This window comes from Bufo bufo, chromosome 2 (assembly GCF_905171765.1).
Source record: "Bufo bufo chromosome 2, aBufBuf1.1, whole genome shotgun sequence".
In the NCBI taxonomy this organism is placed as follows: Eukaryota; Metazoa; Chordata; class Amphibia; order Anura; family Bufonidae; genus Bufo; species Bufo bufo.
This window is the reverse complement of record NC_053390.1, coordinates 617413100-617434101: the sequence shown is the minus strand read 5'-3', so window position 1 is coordinate 617434101 and position 21002 is coordinate 617413100. Positions and strand designations below refer to the sequence as shown.

Sequence of the window (21002 nt, the reverse complement as noted above, 5' to 3'; positions counted from 1 at the left end):
AGACAGCATTGATAAGTGAGGCCAACTGCAGGTGTGTGTGAAAGGTGGGAGGTAATCTCTGGGTTCAGCATAATGTAAAGAGGTCACCTCTTCTGACAGGTCCGTTTTAGTGAATAAATGGATTTTACATGACCTGACAATTCTGCACCATCTATTATGGCTCTATGTTGTGCTTTTCCTCTCTTAATCCTCCTAGAAGGTTATGAATAAAGGTATAACTGGGTGTTACCAGTTAGATGTGTGGTCCTGCATAGCCTGAGATTGTCTAATTAGTGGTGCCAGTGTTAGGCCGCTTTCACACAGTCAGTGTTTGATCCGTGATTTCTATCATTGATTATGATCCAAAACCAGGCACTGGTCTAGAACACAGAACTCTGCTCATGGGTTTAGCTCACAATCACCGATTGAAATCGGGGACCAAACACTAGAAGAAATACGATTATCAACAATATTAATATTAAATAAGATAATAATATTGAGCAATAAAAATATTCCTACGTATGTTCTAGGGGATGGTCAGCAAAGAAAGTGTGTATTGAAAAAAAAGAGAAAATGTATTACCGTATATACAGAGTCAATTGTGCAGCATTAATATTGATAAGACACAAATGAACCAATTACCATAACATAAAAGAAACCACTTTAAGCAATAAAACTGATATTTAACAAACCATAACCCAGCCTATATATGTGGGACAGAAACACCATCAAATCATTAACCAAACACAACGCTATTTCACAGATTCCTAGTCAAGCCAATCAACAAAACAATAATACACAACCTAATAACAACCCAGAATAACCATTCCGTAATGCAGAATCATTGATTATAGCTACTAGAATCCGGTTCCTTTTGGTACCAGTGCTCATAGGCCACCTCCTTCCCAGGAAAACTCCCAGGACCTGTCCCTTGTGCCAAATTCTGTCCATGTTTTATGCCTGATTTTGGCTTCAAAGGCTAGTTTTCATCTGTGTGTGTGTGTGTGTGTGTGTTCCCTCTCAATATGCACCAGGAGAATAAAAGTGTCGCATTTTATTATGCCAACTTTGGCCTCCCATCATTTGCACATTGTGATGTGATCAGACAGACTGGAGACGCCCCAACCAGTTGTATGAATGGGAGAGTCATTTTGCCCTCAGGATGCCTTAGAAATGTAAGTTACTGTAAACACTTCTGTAGACATCCTGATACAATACAGAAGTCTTCTCATTCTCTAGATATCCTGATACAGTACAGAAGACTTCTCATTCTCTAGATATCCTGATACAGTTCAGAAGTCTTCTCATTCTCTAGACATCCTGATACAATACAGAAGTCTTCTCATTCTCTAGACATCCTGATACAATACAGAAGTCTTCTCAATCTGTAGACATCCTGATACAGTACAGAAGTCTTCTCATTCTCTAGATATCCTGATACAGTACAGAAGACTTCTCATTCTCTAGACATCCTGATACAGTACAGAAGACTTCTCATTCTCTAGATATCCTGATACAGTTCAGAAGTCTTCTCATTCTCTAGATATCCTGATACAGTACAGAAGACTTCTCATTCTCTAGACATCCTGATACAGTACAGAAGACTTCTCATTCTCTAGATATCCTGATACAGTTCAGAAGTCTTCTCATTCTCTAGATATCCTGATACAGTACAGAAGTCTTCTCATTCTCTAGATATCCTGATACAGTACAGAAGTCTTCTCATTCTCTAGACATCCTGATACAGTACAGAAGACTTCTCATTCTCTAGACATCCTGATACAGTACAGAAGTCTTCTCATTCTCTAGACATCCTGATACAGTACAGAAGACTTCTCATTCTCTAGATATCCTGATACAGTACAGAAGTTTTCTCATTCTCTAGATATCCTGATACAGTACAGAAGACCCCAAGAATATGACAAACCTTTTCATCAGCTATATCATATGATCCTACAAATCTGATATAGTTCACTCAATACATTACATTATAGCCCATACATTTTATATGACCATATCTTTCACACTGACTATGTGAAAGTGGCCTTAGAGTGTGCAGGGACACCCCCCAACTGGTAACACCCAGCTGTACTTTTATTCATAACCTTCCGGCATGAACAATAGAGGAATGGCAAAACATAAAGTTGTAAGAAAAGGTACTCCAGAATTGATATTGCATGAGAAATCCAAGTAATTACTAAAACAGACATGTCAGCAGAGGTCCTCTTTAACTATGTATCCATTGTTAATAGAATTTAAGCATATGTCCTTCTCCTCTCTCCATGATTTGGTGTTTTACATGTGCAGTTTTTACAACAGTCGCCTGCATTGTATAATCTCAGTTAAAGCTGAGCTAGTTTAGCAAATACTTGTATTTCCTTTTAAACAACAATTCTAGAGCATCTTTTCTTATAACTCTATATTGTGCTATTCCTCTAATTCTTACTAGAAATCTTTAAATAAATTGACAACTGTATGTTACCAGTTGAGGGTGTGTCCAATCAGTGTTGACAGTATCGTGCTGTGTTTGACGATGCACTTTTAACAAGGGGAAAGGTTTCACCCACTTGTCAATGTATACATTTATAAGAGAAATATCACAGGAAATGCATAATTCAGAGTGGTTAGAAACGATGCTCCAGAATTGATAGAATGCAATTATTTACTATAGCAGACATTCTGGAGAGGTAATAGGTCCTCTTGTGAGTTTCTGATGACACGTTTTGTTTCTAACAGCCAGCTGAATTATGAATGCAGCTCTGGATTATAATGCAGATTGGAATTTTCGCTTAGCAATAATGCAGTGTACAAGTAAAAACTCTCCAACAGACCATCTCTTGGAGCAGACCACCACCTTATCCAGACCAGAGTTCAGTTATACAATGTATAACGCTTACTGGCCTCTTTTGAGAAGACCACCCCCTGGAAGACCACTTTTCAAGGGGCATCTGTCAGCAGATTTGTACCTATGACAATGGCTGACCTGTTACATGTGCACTTGGCAGCTGAAGACATCTGTGTTGGTCCCATGTTCATATGTGTCCACATTGCTGAGAAAAATGATCTTTTGATATATGCAAATGAGCCTCTAGGAGCAATGGGGGCGTTACCATTGCACCTAGAGACTTGTCTCTCTCTGCAACTGCTGCACCCTCTGCACTGTAATTGACAACGCCAGGCATGATCATGTCTTTCACTTCCTGACCCTTTCAATCAAAGTGCAGAGTGGGAGGCAGTTGCTGAGGGAGCAGAGCCTTTAGGTGTAATTGCAACGCCCCCATTGCTCCTAGAGCCTCATTTGCATATTTTAAAAGATAATTTCTCTCAGCAGTGCAGACACATATGAACATGGGACCAACACAGATGTATTCAGCTGCCAAGTGCACATGTAACAGGTCAGCCAGTGTCATACACTGAACAAAAATATAAACACTTTTGGTTTTGCTCCCTATTTTGCATGAGCTGAACTCAAAGATCTGAAACAATTTCTACATACACAAAAGACCCATTACTCTCAAATATTGTTCACAAATCTGTCTAAATCTGTGTTAGTTAGCACTTCTCCTTTGCCGAGATAATCCATCCCACCTCACAGGTGTGGCATATCAAGGTGCTGATGAGACAGCATGAATATTGCACAGGTGTGCCTTAGACTGCCCACAATTAAAGGCCACTCTGAAATGTGCACCGTTTTACCTTACTGGGAGGGGGGGTCAGAAAACCAGTCAGTAGCTGGTGTGGCCACCATTTGCCTCACGCAGTGCAACACATCTCCGTTGCATAGAGTTGATCAGGTTTTGATTGTGGCCTTTGTAATGTTGGTCCACTCCTCTTCAATAGCTGTGCGAAGTTGCAGAATATTGGCAGGAACTGGAACACGCTGTCGTATACGCCAATCCAGTACATCCCAAACATGCTCAATGGCCGACATCTCCGGTGAGTATGCTGGCCATGCAAGAACTGGGATGTTTTCAGCTTCCAAGAATTGTGTACAGATCCTTGCAATATGGGGCGTGCATTATCATGCTGTAACATGAGGTGATGGTCGTGGCTGAATGGCACAACAATGGGCCTCAGGATCTCGTCATGGTATCTCTGTGCATTCAAAATGCCATCAATAAAATGTACCTGTGTTCGTTGTCCATAACATACGCCTGACCATACCATAACCCCACCACCACCATGGTCGACTCAATCCACAGCATTGACATCAGCAAACCGCTCACCCACACGACTCCACACATGCTGTCTGCCATCTGCCCTGAATAGTGAAAACCCGGACTCATCCGTGAACAGAACGCCTCTCCAATGTGCCAGACACCATCGAATGTGAGCATTTGCCTACTGAAGTCAGTTACAACGACAAACTGCAGTCAGGTCCAGACCCCAATGAGGACGACGAGCATGCAGATGAGCTTCCCTGAGACGGTTTCTGACAGTTTGTGCAGAAATTCTTTGGTTATGCAAACCGATTGTTGCTGCAGCTGTCCGGGTGGCTGGTCTCAGATGATCATGGAGGTGAACATGCTGGATGTGGAGGTCCTGGGCTGGTGTGGTTACACGTGGTCTGCGGTTGTGAGGCCGGTTGGATGTACTGCCAAATTCTCTTAAACGCCTTTGGAGACTGCTTTATGGTAGAGAAATGAACATTCATTGTACGGACAACAGCTCTGGTAGACATTCCTGCCAATTGCGCGCTCCCACAAACGTTGCGACATCTGTGGCATTGTGCTGTGTGATCAAACTGCACATTTCAGAGTGGCCTTTTATTGTGGGAAGTCTAAGGAACACCTGTGCAATATTCATGCCGTCTAATCAGCACCTGGATATGCCACACCTGTGAGGTGGAATGGATTATCTCGGCAAAGGAGAAGTGCTCACTAACTCAGATTAAGACAGATTTGTGAACAATATTTGAGAGTAATGGGTCTTTTGTGTATGTAGAAAATGTTTCAGATCTTTGAGTTCAGCTCATGCAAAAGTGTTGCGTTTTATATTTTTGTTCAGTATAGATACAAATCTGCTGGCAAATGTCCTTTTACTAGGTTGCACTGTCTTTGCACTTGATGGCCTGGAATCTAGGCCGCTGGGTAAGTTTTGCCATCTATCATGTATACGTTTAGCCTCCCTCTTCAGCAGGTATGTTCGGAAACTTTGAATAAAGCTGCGGTATATAACACCTCATGTAGCCACGGCTTATTTGAATGGAACTTTGGTGTTAGAAAAAAAGAGCTGAAGAGAGAGAGGTTATATTTTAGGAAACCACTTAAAATCCCAGCCCCACTGAGCGTCCCTCAGGAAGCAGACGGTGCTTTGATTTCTAAAGCCTCTGGTTGTCTATATGGGCTCCTCTATATATTCGCCCACCACTATGAGTGAGACGTCCTCGCACCTTGTAGTATTTTATTTACTGATGTGTTTAGTCATAGAAGGAAAATATCATTAGCCCATAACTTCCAGCTTGCTTTTTTACGGCTGCTATCCCTTTTTATGTGACTCTTTCTTCCCGTTTTTTTTATTCTCTAGGTTGTTTTTTTTATGAGCGCTTTTAGCTTTCCAGCTGCATAAATCTATATGTAATACCTCTTTTTCAGAAAAGTTGTGATTACAGTTACAATTGTAATTCTCCAAAGGGCATATTTTTCTGTCTGGATTCAGACTACCTAAAGAGCTTGGCTGTTCGGAGCTGATGCAAATCAAAGCTCACGCACTTTAAGCTATTGTTCCATGTCCTGAATTAGTAACTGTGAGATGACAATATTATATTCTGATTTTCCCCGCAGACACTTTTGATTAGCACATTATTCCCAGGTAGAGCACATGGATCACAGCCTGCTGATCCCAGGCATTTGGGAGAATAGCTTCACCGTCTTCTGTGCACATAATACATAATGTAATGACACCACCTATTTCCTAGCAGGATTGAAGCTTCTCCAAAATAAAGCTTATCCTCTGGTTTGCTGGCTGTATAAAATGACTATTGCCTAATCGTAGCAGAATTAATTCACCTAGACAGAGTCGACATGTCCTCTCATTAGTCCAGCCGCCCTGTAGTCTGAAGCGCGTAGGTCTACACGTAACACATATAAATGCAGAATTTTCATTGACAGGTTTTTAAAGGTATCCTCCCATCTTATCCAGTCCTGTCTTAAATCAGGCATAGTTCCTGTGTAATGCAAAGTTTCTCAAATGTCTAAAAAAGATTTTGCACTACAGTTCCATCATTTATGGATTCTCACCAGCGGACCTATTGTAGGGGGGGCCTATATGACAGAAGGCGGGGTCAACTCAAGTAGGTGGGGCTAGCAGTACCATATTGCCGCACATTAAACCACCCCAGCAGAGCCAAATATAATGGTGCATCACACAATCCTGCCCCCAGTGCAGTTAAATTCAGGAGTCCGGAAGGGAGAGTCGGATCACTACTTGGTCGGTGGCTGTGAGGAGAGCTCGGCTGGTCCTTGTAGGTTCGATGGCCAGTCTGCTCCTGATTCTCACACAACATGTAAAAAGGGCTGTTAGCAGTCAGAAGATAGAGCAGCAATTAAAGGAATATTTATGCAAGTAAATGCAATGTGACTACCAAACTTTAAAAGGAATCTGTGACCTCCCTTAAAGGGGTTGTCCCATGACTAATGTAAAAAACGAAAATCAGACATCATATAGTCCATGAGAGTCTCTTTCTAACAATCTCTTTCCCTGGATATAATGGAAGCTGTTATGGCACCAAAAGTGGACCCAGCATGCATGTGGAGCGTGCACTCCCTGTATTTTATGGCGGCCAATATGACACTATAACAGGTAGTATTTAGTGTTAGGTTCCCATCTTACAGAGATCGCCTTGACGTTTGGCAGACGGGCCCAAATAATTTAGTATAAAATGTATTTGCCAAGAATCTCACATTTATAAAATGAACGTAGCATTAGCACCAGAATATTTTCTATAACTATGGCATTATTGTACGTTGTTTGTGTTTGCAGAGTGCTGCTGCATAGTTCTTTTGTCAGAATACATGGAAGGACATGATATCCAGAGAAACATCCATCTGTTTTTGTTTAAAAAAAATTATATAGAATATTCACAAATAGGCTAATAGGCTATCAGTATGTGAATAAAAAGTCTATGGTAGTACGCCGCCAAGGCATTTGATGGTGTGGAGTGGAGGTGCTTGTGGCAAGTGATGGGTCTTTTTGCTTTGGAGACCGATTTGTATCCTGGGTTAAGGTTCTCTATTCTAGACCCTCGGCCCGAGTGAGGGCAAATGGGGGGGATTTTTTATTTGGAAAGGGGAACGAAACAAGGGTGCCGCCTGTCTCCCCTGTTGTTTGCTATAGCCATAGGCTGCATATATGCGATGCTCTCAGAGTGTACAGGGGTTTATATATGGGGGTCTGGAGAATAATAAGACAGCGCTGTATGCAGATGATACCCTGCTATTTCTGGGGGATACAGCGACTTCCTTGACAGCAGCAATGGACATAATTAGAGAATTTGGTAACCTATCTGGCCTCCCCATTAACTGGGGTAAGTCTGCCTTGATGTTGATAGATGGGCAGTCCACTGTCTCCGCTCCCCTGGAAGTGTCCATTTCCTGCGTGCCCCAATTCAAGTACCTCAGGATAGAGGTCACTCCATCGGTATATGATTATGAAAAACTGAACCTTTTCCCTTTACTAACAACTTTTAAGGAGAAGATATCTGCCTGGTGTAAACTTTTTCTCTCGGTCATAGGCAGGGCAAACCTGATAAAGATGATTTTTATGCCCCAGCTACTTTATGTGCTCCACAATGCCCCCATATGGATTCCTCTGGATAGGTTTCATAAGATCAATGCCATCTTCAGAGACTTGGTGTGGAAAAAGGGACAAGACAGAATTAAACTGGAAACTTTGCAACATAACAAGACCGAGGGGGGTGTAGCCCTGCCAGACCCCTGGATTTATTATTTGGCAGTGCAAAGTCAACATATTCAATATTGGAACAACCCCACTAGACGGGATGTTTTCATTCAGGTACTATGTCATATCTTGGGATGCAAGGATCTAGTGGCGTGACTGGAAGGGGGGAAGTTACTGGAGGTCGAAGTCCTGCAATTGTTGAGTTGTTAGGTAAGGTATGGGGGGGGGGAAGGAAATACGACAGCTTCGGGATATATCAATGTATACTGTTTTCTCTTCTTTATGGAGGAATGATCAGCTCCCAGAATTTAAGGTACTGGAGAGATTTGAGGCGTGGGAGAAAAGTGGAATAACTAGACTGGGTCATGTATTGGAGAATAATGTTCCTAAAGCTTTCAGTAAATTGCAGGAGGAATTCCATCTGCCTCATAGATGCTTTTATCAGTATTTGCAATTGAGGCACGCTTTTGACACCATGCATAGAAATACCCCTGTGAGGTGCTCGGAGGAGCACCGACTACTTTTAGATAGGTTTCTCATGAAACACCCATTATCCGGGATGACAAAATGGGAGCAGGAGGTAGGAGGGATAATGGAGGCTGAATGGTTGGAAATTCTGGCAGCCATCCCCAAAATGTCTCTGTGTGGAGGCGCCAAGCTGTAACATTTGTATTTCATACACCGAGTGTACAAGACACCGATATTTTTATGTAAGATAGGTGTTCGGCCGGACGATTGCTGCCCTAGGTGTGGGGAGAAGGGGGCAGGGATGATACACATGCTCTGGCAATGTCGAATGCTTATCTCTTACCGGGATTCAGTGTTAAAGATAATCTCTGACTGTTATCAAGTGACCCTGCGGAAAGACTCTAAGATATGTATACAAGGTTTGGTGGAGGATCTACGTTTGACAGAACACGAGAAAGTGGCTGTGGTAAGATTACGCTATGTTGCTAGGAAGCTCATTGCATACCACTGGATACAAACATCTCCACCATTAACAGTTAAACTCTCTATACTCATACAAGAAAGGGAGGTATTCCAGTAGAGGGGAGTGGCGTCTAAATTTTACAAATTACGGTTGCCATGGATAACCAATAGCACTCTAGCTACTCGTACTCTGAGAGTTACTTAGGTGTGGGACAGAGAAGACTGGGTTGGACACTTGCACCTGAGACCAGAATGAGAAGGGGTGGGAAAGGGTAGGGGGGAGTTGGGATCAGGAAAGGGTGGGATAGAAGTTGGAAAATATCTCTGATTGTGGCTAATGGATATGTCTGTATACTTTTGATTTTGTATCATGGTTGCAACAATGGAAACACTGTATAAAGGCAGATGTCACAATAAAAAAAAGTTGATGGTAGTGATTAGGGATCGACCGATTATCGGTTTTACCGATATTATCGGCCGATATTGAGGATTTTGAGCGTTATCGGTATCGGCATCTATTTTGCCAGTATTCCGATAACGTATGGGGAACACAGAACGCGCTGCTCTCAGCGCTCTCTGTGTTCCCTCAGCAGCACAGGAGAGAAGGAAGCAGTGTCTCCCTCCCCCTGTGATGCTGCTGCCGCTGCAGCCAGTGAGAGGAAGGAGGACAAGAGGAGGGGAGGGGCTGTGGCCACCGCTCCACCAATGAAGATAAGTCTTTCATGAATTCATATACAGGAGGCGGGAGCTGGCTGCAGAATCACATAGCCGGCTCCCGACCTCTATGAGCAATAGCTGCGGTAGTTAACCCCTTAGGTGCAAGGTACCGCTCATAGAGGTCGGGAGCCGGCTATGTGATTCTGCAGCCAGCTCCCGCCTCCTGTATATGAATGATTGAGAGACTTATCTTCATTGGTGGCGCAGTGCGCCCACCCCCCCAAGCCCCCCAGTATTAATCATTGGTGGCGCAGTGCGCCCCCCACCCCCATCCCAATAGTAAAAACATTGGTGGCGCAGTGCGGGGCACACTGCGCCACCAATGTTTTTACTATTTGAATGGGGGTGGGGGGCGCACCAGTATTAATCATTGGTGGCAGTGGCCACAGGATCCCCTCTCCCCTGCTCCTCCGATCGGAGCCCCAGCTGTGTAATCCTGGGGCTCCGATCGGTTACCATAGCAGCCAGGACGCTACTGAAGCCCTGGCTGCCATGTTCAGCTCCATGCTGCTGTGTGCACAAAGCACAGAGCAGCAGGGACAGTGTGAGCTCCTATTCACCCTGATAGAGATCTATCAGGGTGAATAGGACAAGGGTTCTAGTCCCTAAGGGGGCTAAAAGTTAGTAAAAAAACAAACCAAAAAAAACACAAAAATATTAAGTATAAATGAAAAAGATTTACAAAAAAAAAAAAAATACACGTTAACAATAAACATATTAATTTTCAGCAGATTTGTGTAGGAATTTTTTTTTTCTCAAAAATGAAAATTCCCAGAATATCGGTATAAATTATCGGCCTGAAAGTTCACAAATTATCGGTGTCGGCCCTAAAAAATCAATATCGGTCGATCCCTAGTAGTGATCTTTTAAGTGAGGTGACCAAGTGCTGAGATCCCCACCATTCTCTAAAGCTAAAAGGCAGATCGCCTCATTGATCTCTAACCCACTGTCATGTCTGATCGCCTTTGCCTGGAGTTAGTAGTGCATATGAGACTCCTATGGTAGCTCAGCACTTCTACTCCTTCATTTTAGTGATCAGTGGTGGCACCTGGAACCCCAGTAATCAAAACTTATGACCTGTAAAAAGAGTTTGAGAAGCTAGTGTATGGCCGTGCTACAAAATATAAAACACACCATACACTTAAAGGGGTCATCACTATCTCATCAGTGGGGGTCAGACCCCCAGGACCCTCACCGATCAGCTGTTTGAGAAGGCAGTGGCGATCAGATGCTGATGACCTAGCCAGAGGATGGATCATCAGTAAGATAAAGGTACAGAACCCTTTTAAGAAAATTGTCCGGTCTCACCAAAATCAGCAGTTTTGGCCAACATTACTGCTATGTGTATGAGCAGAAGTTCATATAGAATGTTGGAACGTTTGATCGAGCCCATTGACTGATCCAGCAGTTTTAGCAATAAATTCATCTGGTGCTTCTCTGTTGGCATATTTGGTGGGTCATTTATCAAATGTTTTGCTAATCTTTTTTTGGCATAAAATTAACTCATTTGTTAGTGCACGTTTTTAGTTGCGCCATATTTTGCGACTTTTGGTTCCCTGCAACTTAATATACTGTATATTGTTTGTGTGGAGGTGATGAAAATTCAGCACATTTATATATTTTTCTCCCCTTTTGTAGCTCTGAAGAAGAGCTGTCAAGGTGCCGAGAAACTATTCTAAAGCTGAATGAGGTTTTGGAATCTGAGAGAAAAGACAGTAGATCTGTGAGCGAGGAAAGGTTGAAACTCGTGCAGGAAAATGAGCAGTTACGGAAAGATGTGGAAGAATGGAAGAAGTCGGCTGCTGAGGCACAGCAAAAACTCACGTTTCAGGTAATGTTAAAGGGGTTGTCCTCTTTTTACTATCTGTGACCTATCCTCAGTAGAACTGGCTTAGTTGCCCATAGCAACCAATCAGATTCCACCTTTCATTTTCAAAAAGAGCTGTGAAAAAAGAGAGGTGAAATCTGATTGGTTGCCAGTGTTCCTTTACACCCGTTTGGATAAATCTCCCTCAATATCTTTCTCCATTCAAATCAAATGTATATTATTATTATTATTAGGTTTTCCCACCATAGACCTTGATTGCAGATCACTAGGATAAGATATCAATGGCTAATCACTTGGGATCAAACCTTTTGGGTCGTCCTACGAACCCTAGCACAAAAGGGCCACATTGCTATGTATGTGTCAGAGATACTATGGCAGCCTGAGGTATCCGGGAACTGAAACTATCAAAATCTTTCAGAAAAAGTGCTAAACAATAAGTGCTAAGTTTAACACTGGCATTCAGGTCGATGTCATGAAAACCTGCCATATCACAATGCCAGCGTGGTCCTCCGAGTGTCACATGAGGGACAGGAGGATGCTGGGAGCACATCACACTAAATTGCTCCTTACTAAACTATCTATCTGGTTTCCACCTGTATATTAGACCAGAACTTCATTATTTGCTGTAATTTGGACCTTAAAATATCTATAATCTGATGATTTATAAGATAATCTTAAAATGGATATTGAAATGTTGTATGCTGGCCCTTTTTCACCCATTTACAGATCTCTTTCAAAGGTAGGAGACCAGCTAGAATTTTCTGCCATCATAGAAAATAAGAAGAAATGTTTATATTTCATCTAAAGTAATTAATATATGTATATGAATGTATAATTGATAGAAATATTAGAGGGGTTGTTCAAGTTATATTTAAGGATAGGTCATCAATATCAGATCGGCTGGGGCCCGACACTCGGCACCCCCGCCGATCAGCTGTTTGAAGAGAAGATGTGCGCCGTGCCAGCCCTGCCTCCCCTTTTAGATGTTTACCTTCTCGCCGCCCCCTCTGCAGCGGTGAGCAGGTGTAATAACACCCAAGCCGTCCCATTCATTTCAAGTGTATGGGAACGATCCATCCTATTGAAATGAATGGGTTGGCTTGGGTGTAATTACACCTGCTCACCGCTGCAGAGGGGGCGGCGAGAAGGTAAACAGTGAAGAGGAGGCAGCGCTGGCACAGCGTGCGCCTTCTCTTCAAACAGCTGATCGGCGGGGGTGTCGGACACCAGCCGATCTGATATTGATGACCTATCCTGAGGATAGGTCATCAATAAATATAACTTGGACAACCCCTTTAACAAGTCATTATGATAATTATTAACTTTTCAAATTGTATTTAGTTTAATAAAAGGGGTGGGATGGTTGGACATGTCGATATAAGCTATAAAATAACTAAACAAGTAAATATAAAAAAAAATAGAAAATTAAATGTGTATTTCTTCAAATTTTAACTAATTTACCTACATAAAAAATATGCTGTTTTGGGTTTGCTCCTGGTTCTCTGCTTTTCCCTCACACTGCAGAACATTCACTGGTCTCCTATAAACTGAACCCCTAATAAATGTGACTGTGAGCCACTGAGACCAGGACCGAGTGCTTCCAATCTCTCTGGAGTATGTTGGCTTTCTATATAAAAATAACAGAGCAGTTGACTAGCACTCCTCTTTGGAGATGGGTGGTGCTCAGTGGTAGAGGGTATTTCGCAGTAATGATAGAGACCACGGCACTCACAAGAAACTTGTATAGTAATTTCTTTTTTATTCTTATTTAATTTCATTATTATTATTTCATTATTTTAAATCCATCCGCATGTGTGCATATTTAGTTATTGGCCAACGTTTCGCTCCCAACATGGACCTTGTTCGCGGCCTTAGGGCTCTTTCACACTTGCGTTCTTTTCTTCCGGCATAGAGTTCCGTCGTTGGGGCTCTATGCCGGAAGAATCCTGATCAGTTTTATCCTAATGCATTCTGAATTGAGAGAAATCCGTTCAGGATGCATCAGGATGTCTTCAGTTCCGGACCGGAATGTTTTTTGGCCGGAGAAAATACCGCAGCATGCTGCGCTTTTTGCTCCGGCCAAAAATCCTGAACACTTGCCGCAAGGCCGGATCCGGAATTAATGCCCATTGAAAGGCATTAATCCGGATCCGACCTTAAGCTAAACGTCGTTTCGGCGCATTGCCGGATCCGACGTTTAGCTTTTTCTGAATGGTTACCATGGCTGCAAGGACGCTAAAGTCCTGGCAGCCATGGTAAAGTGTAGTGGGGAGCGGGGGAGCAGTGTCCGTGCGGCTCCCCGGGCGCTCCAGAGTGACGTCAGGGCGCCCCACGCGCATGGGTGACGTGATCACATGGATCACGTCATCCATGCGCATGGGGCGCTCTGACGTCATTCTGGAGCGCCCCGGGAGCCGCACGGACTGTAAGTATACTGCTCCCCCGCACCCCACTACTACTACGGCAACCAGGACTTTAATAGCGTCCTGGCTGCCATAGTAACACTGAACGCATTTTGAAGACGGATCCGTCTTCAAATGCTTTCAGTTCACTTGCGTTTTTCCGGATCCGGCGGGCACCTCCGGCAAATGGAGTGCACGACGGATCCGGACAACGCAAGTGTGAAAGAGCCCTTAGGCTGGGTTCACACTTGAGCGTTTTACAGCGCGTTTTTCTGCGCTGTAAAACGCTCAACACATGAAAACCAATGCTTCCCTATGGCCCTGGTTCTCACTTGAGCGTTTTACAGCGCTGAAAAACGCGCTGTAAAACGCCCTACGCTCAAACAAGTACTTGAGCTTCTTTGGGGCGTTTTACAGCGCGTTTGTGGCCATAGGACATTGCAGTCAATCACACAAACGCGCGTCAAACGCGCGTTTACTATTGCAAAAAACGCGCGTCAAAAACGCGCGTTAAACGCGCATATCAAAGACGCTCAGGTCTGAACCCAGCCTTAGTCATATGAGCATCATGGATCGCGGATCCATGATGCTCATATGACTAAGGCCGTGAACAAGGTCCATGTTGGGACCGAAACGTTGGCCAATAACTAAATATGCACACATGCAGATGGATTTAAAATAATGAAATAATAAAAACGACATTAAATAAGAATAAAAAAGAAATTACTATACAAGTTTCTTGTGAGTGCCGTGGTCTCTATCATTACTGGCTTTCTATATGAGACACCTGAAATAAACATGACTTGTTAAAAACTTTCATCTTCAATATCACAGAATAGGGATTTCCAGTTTTCCATTTTATCAATTTCTCTCTCAACGAAACTTTGGATAAAAAAAATAAAACAATAACATGGACATATTTAGTTTGTCGCAGCTGCGAATCCAAAAGTTACCGACTGTAAGCCAGCTTTTTATGTTAAAAACAAAAGTGGAAAGGAAACACTGGTTACATTTCTGGTCGGAGAAGGCCATTCAAAGTTTTATTTCTACAGTAATTAGAAGCTGAGCACTTTCCATAAATTACAATTGAAAACGCCAAATGTATCCATGCAGATTGCCTCCACAGACAGATGGCAAATGCAGGAAAAGTGAACAATGCAAACACTTGGTGCTTTTGGAGAGTAATTACTGTATATTGTAATCTTATTAAAGTGAATAGTATTTCTTCAGCTTTTTGTCTAATTCTATGAAAACAGACCTATTTCTGCACCTGTATCCGTTGTGGCAAAGAAAAAGAAAAAAAATCTGAATATCAATGGTCAACAGAACTGTCTGGACTGTAGCATTACTAAAAATTTAAAAATAAAATGGATTTTCCGGGAATGATTTAAAATGGCCGCCATCCATCTGGGCTGCTATTCTAGAATGTGGTTGCCTCCACTTGCAGAGCTGTGTAGAGGGTAAGGGGGGCCTCACTACACTGCTCTACAATAGATGGCAATGATGTGATCCTGCCTATGATATGCCATCATGGCTGAGCAGCCTGACAGTAGTATATGCAAGTGCCAGAGCATAGTGTGTAGTGAGGCCCTGCCCCCTCACCCCCCTAGTCAGCTCTGCAAGAGGAGGTAACCAGTCCTTCTCACATTTAAGGACAAGTTGCTGGTGGCCATTTTAAATAATTCCTGGAGAGCCCCTTTAAATGTGGTTTCTGGCCAAAAGCCTCTTAATAAATTTGGTGCATTCTGTTGTTCAATTTCTTTTATTGAAAAGAGCATAAAAGGACAATACCTCAAAAGACAAAATCAGCTCGATGACAAGTCGTGGCTGTGTACAAATAAGAGTATACACTCAGATGTTCAACGGTACAGAGAGCAATAATATGCATAGAAGGGTACAACCAGAGGTCAGTCATTACATTTAAGTGCCGCAACGTAGTCTGTTAGCAGACGCATAAGAGTAAGCACTCAGAGGTATACATACACAGATAAACAGATGACAAAGACGAGGACATACACAGAAAAACAGAGGAGGGGGAAGGGGGAGAAAAGTCCTGACCATAGATATAGAAAGACAAAAGTCGGAGTAATAGATTCCAAATGGAGTGAGCCAGTCTAAAAAAAATAAAAATAAAAAATAAAGTAAAATATACCCATTTCAGGTGGGGTTAACATCCTGAAAAAGGGAATAGGGTAGTGAAGATCTAGGGAGGGAGCCAAAATCTCCTTAGGGACTGGCAACATCCCTGTTCAGCCAATTGATAAATTCGCTAGAACCCTTAAACAAAATCCAGGGAGTCCAGATTTTTAAGAATTTGGTGGAATTGCCCAAGTCCTCCGCCCAGAGTTCCTCCATTCTATAGATTTTCTCAAAGGTAATTAGCCAGTCCCTAAGGAGAGGGGCAGATGTGGACTTCCAGAACCTAGGTATGACCAGGCGAGCAGCCTGAACAAAAAATCGCAACAGGCCCTTTCTCAATTTGGTGCATTCTGTGCTGATGGACTTTATACCAAGATTGGTCTTAGTATATCTCCCCCCCACCGTTTGTCCCCTACAAAGCAATTAAACTTGAGTTTATAAACCTAGCTTATCGGGGGAAGGGGGGGTCCTCATTCTTTTTAAGACCAAATACTATATTTTTGTTATATTTGGATGTATGTACCTCCACAAAGGATTTATGGTGAAAACTGACCATAGACGTGAGTGGGAAAACTTCCAGCAGATGGAAGACCAGTTATTTGTGAGATGATGTAATTTATGGCACAAATGCAAAAATGAAGCATGGGCACCCCGTCAGCACTTCTTTGACATAATAACTTAGGTGCAAAGCGCACATTTGTATCATAAGCACTTTTTTGTTCAGATAGCTTACCAAAGTAAGGCTACATTCACACGGCCATATCTGTTTTGCGGTTTACAAACCGCAGATCCGCAAAATTTGGAGATAGGCCATGTGCATCCCACACTTTTCATTGGCTCCATTGACAAAATGCCTATTCTTGTCTGTTTCTGTTCTATAAATTGCGGCACAAATGCGGACAGCGCACAGATCCTTGTCCGGTCCACTTGTTTTGCAGCCCTGTAGAAATGAATGGGTCCGCATGCAATACACAAAAAGATAGTCGTATGAATGCAGCCCTTTAGGCTAACCTATACACAACTGTATCCATTTTGCATGGTCAAAACCAAATCCACATAGCGCTGCAGAGCCATAGTACACCGTATATGTGATCCTTTTTGACTCCTGAATAACTTGAAGTAGAGTGAAAGATTCCTGCACTCAAATTAAAATCTCTAGGTTTTAAGTGGAGTTAAGGCCCCATACACATTCAGTATTGTCAGCTGAACCCACTGTCTTTCAGTGGTAGACAGATCCCAGATAGATGATGTCAGGAGAGAGAAGGCTCGGGATCATGGAATTTGAGCACCCTATTATTTTGTTCCCTGGAGAGATTAGCTTCCGCCAGAGGTGTTAGCGAGTTTATCATCTCATCCCATTAAAAATGCCTATACGTCAGCACAGGTTGTATGGGGCAGTTGGGAGAGATAGCTGACAGCTATTGAAAATGTATGGCCACTTTCAGGCTTTTAACGGTCGACAGACGACCATTTTCGGTGAACATTATAGATCAGGCATGGCCAACCTCTCCAGCTGTTGTAAAACTACAATCCCACCATGCCCTGCTGTAGGCAGTCTGGGCATGCTGGGAGTTGTAGTTTTGGAACAGCTGGAGAGCCTCAGGTTGGCCATCCCTGTTATAGATATTTAGGTGATCATTTATAGTCTATGACAACAGTAAAAACTGTTATAGTTTACTATGCAACCTCAAGTTTCAGCCGTAGGTCCTAGGCCACAATTTTCCTATATCAGGCTGCATATTTAAGATTGTGAACAAAACTTAGAAACTGACAAATGAATCCTGGGTTTTGGCCACTGTTCATCTAGATTAATATTTCACTGTGATGTCAAGATTCCACCCCGAGTTAGTTTTTCCATTGTGGGTGGAATAGCTGTTAATACTGTGTAATATTCTGGTAACTCTTGTTCCGTGGGTTGACTTAGTCGTGTTTTCAATGTATGTTTTTCATTCTTGTAGGTGAGCACTTTGGGACATGAATTTTCGGTAAAGGAACAGGGCTTCAAGGTGCAGTTGCAGGAAATGGAAGATGGATTTCGAAAGTCTATAGAAGAATTAATGAAGCTTCTGATGGCTCAGCAGAAAGCGAGCTACAAGTGGAAAGTGGAGACGACTAACCTTACTAAAAGCACGGAGACCAGGTTGAGAAAACTGCGGTACGTTTACAGCACATCACACGTGTGTTACATGATATAACTTTCATGTGCTCTGAATATAATTCCTCTTCTCCCCAATGGAAATGTTGAGTCGGTGTCATGGTTTCCTGTTATTTCACGATTGTGCAATTGAAATCCAGCCCTCAATAATAACTGCAGTCTTACACCAATATGATTGTTTCCAGTCATTGCTGACAGTATCAGACTGGGTAGGGGATTGGTAACAGACAGTTGTCAATTAAATCAGGCCTACACATACACTTTTTTAAATGTTTGTGCTATAGAAGTATTTACGAAGACCGATATGTCATGATAGCTGTTCTATAAATTCAATGAGTTGCAGGTGATATCTTCTCAGGTTCTAGATGTTCCCTTTCTTGTCCATCCAGCCCAGACCACTATGTATGGCTGAATCTAATCTTTCTGCTGCCTGAGGCGAAAACTGAAATGACAACCCCACCCTGCCAAATTCTCAACCTAACCTCTTCCCTCCAGCCTTACTTTTAAAGGCATACTTGGAAAACATTACATATAGTGCTACAAAATATACTGGTTAATATAGTGATACAATTGATATATACAGAGACGAACGCTTCCACAATGAAAGCACTCATTGCCCATGGCCCTTCCGCTGCCCCCCACTTGTTCCTACCTGGTGCTGTCTGAGACATTCGCCTCACCTCGCCTCATTGGCGGTGCACCCCTGCCACTATGATGACTTTTCTCGATAACTGCAGAGAAATTTTTGGCGCTCACCATCTATCCCGAGCCTATTTAGCAACGCAAATTAATTCTGCCCTCAGATTAAAACCCTAAATAAATTCAGATAGATGATAAATGACTGATTACTGCGGGACCAACGACTCAGTAGAACAGAGGTCCCAAGCCCCTCATTCCTCTTTACTGCACAACCGAAGTTCGAATGTTACACATGCATACTGACACTATTCATTGTTTGTGGGACATTAGGAAGAGAATTCATATGATGAGAAATATACAGATACTATTGTCCTCTAGATATTGGATAGTCATTTCATCACCCACAATTTCTATGGTCTGACTAATCAATGAAGCTTATTGAAAAGCCTTTCCTGTTCTGTGCAGACTTAAATTTCACTCGGTGCTCTCAAACCTACTACCACAAGATTCTCCTGTCAATTCACAACCAGCCTCTTCTCCAATATCACTGGCAACAGTGGTCCTCAATTACAGTGGTGTAACAGATTTCATTCACTAAAACTAAACATGAACAACTTGACATTTCAAGCTCTGTCAAATTGCACCTATATATTATATATTTCAGAAAACTGAACCCCATGTGTTTGAAGGGCATCTGTCAGCAGATCTGGACCTATGACATTGGCTGACCTGTTACATGTGTGCTTGGCAGCTGAAGGCATCTGTGTTGGTCCCATGTTCATATGTGTCTGCATTGCTGAGAAAAATGATGGTTTCAATATATGCAAATGAGCTTCTAGGAGCAATGGGGGTGTTGTCGTTACACCTTGAGATCTATGCTCTCTGCTGCTGCTACACCCTCTCCACTTTGATTGACAGGACCAGGCAGTGAAAATATCATCAAACCAACTACAGTTGCCAAGAGCACAGGCAACAAGTTAGCTAGTTTCATAGGTAAAAATCTGCTAATATAAACTTAAAGGGGTTCTCTGTGCATTTCAGTTAACCAGTTCTTCGTACTAACCTGTGGAACAAAGATCTTTTAGATTGTACTTACCCGTCCCCCACTCCTCCGATGCCACCATCTCTGCTCTAATGATACAGGCAGCGGGCTCCTCCCGGGGGACTGGATGTGTCTGCTTCTTTTTTATATTAAATGCAGCTGAACAGGAAAAGAAGCGCTGGTCAGGAGCCAGGCGGAACAGCCTGTGTCAGTACAGTGGAGATGGAGTGAGGGACGAGTAACTACAATCTAAAACATATGCCCGGAGAGCCCCTTTAACTGCTTACAGCACCAGTAAACACCGTAGTTAAAAAAATAAAATAAAAAATAAATCATGTGATATTCTAGGAGCCTCATCCTCTAGTCTTTGATAAGGAATATGGCAGTATTTACATCTCTAGCTACAGTGAAGGCATTTTCTGTACATTATTAAGTTTTCCACCTTATTTAACTTTTGTCTATCGGCCACAACTGTGAGCTGATTTGGGAGGGTAATCTGTTCACAAGCCCCAGAGATCATCTCTCAACAATCGCTGGGGAATAAAGCTACTTGCTATCCATTTTTTCTGAACCTGCTCTTTGTATTAGCTCTTTACTTTGGCTATTAGAGGAGACTGACAAGGAGCAGTCATTCAAACACACTTGATTACAAGAATTTCTCACTTTGGCTAATGCTTTCTGTGAGCTTCATCAACCAATAGAAAGCAGCAGATCAACCTAACCATATACACTTCAGATTAATGTCAGACAAACCCCTCTGAAATGGAATGAGTGTCCCAATTCGTCCCCGGTCGCAGATGTTGGGGGGCTCAAAATGGATTGGGCTGTTGGATTTTAACACACCCGATCCAATTCTCAAGGGAGATAATCTGTCACCAGTGGTGTCTGGCAGTGGCTTACTCCCCTCTCCACATTCACAATGCACCCTTGTTCAAGAGCTATCTGAAATGTATAGCCAGTTTCAAGGGAATGTAGAATCAGAAAATGGCCTTATATTTGCCTTATATTTTTTAAAGCATTACTGAGCTTTCAACAGACTTTGTATTAATCAGTAGTACAATGAGTGTACATTAGGAATAACACTTTTTCTAGCCATTATGTCACTTGTATCTGCCATCTTTTAGCAGTTTTTCTCTCTGCAGACTAGACTCTGTCTCTAGTTTACAGTTTAGTTTACAGTCAGACACGGTGGTGGAGACTAGCTGCCATCCAATGCACACAGAAAGTAGAGGAGAATCTCCTTTCTATCTGTCTCACAGTCACTCAGAAGCA

At 42.6% G+C, this 21002-nt stretch overlaps 1 protein-coding gene across 3 annotated transcripts in view; it reads left to right on the top strand.

Moving 5' to 3' along the window:
* Positions 1 to 21002, top strand: part of SCLT1 (sodium channel and clathrin linker 1) — a 140383-nt gene that overhangs the window by 93499 nt on the left and 25882 nt on the right. For all 3 annotated transcript variants that reach the window (XM_040418447.1, XM_040418445.1, XM_040418446.1), the window contains exons 18-19: positions 11164 to 11356; positions 17853 to 18049. In XM_040418447.1, coding sequence (XP_040274381.1) covers positions 11164 to 11356; positions 17853 to 18049 — 390 coding nt within the window. The remainder of the gene's footprint in view (positions 1 to 11163; positions 11357 to 17852; positions 18050 to 21002) is intronic.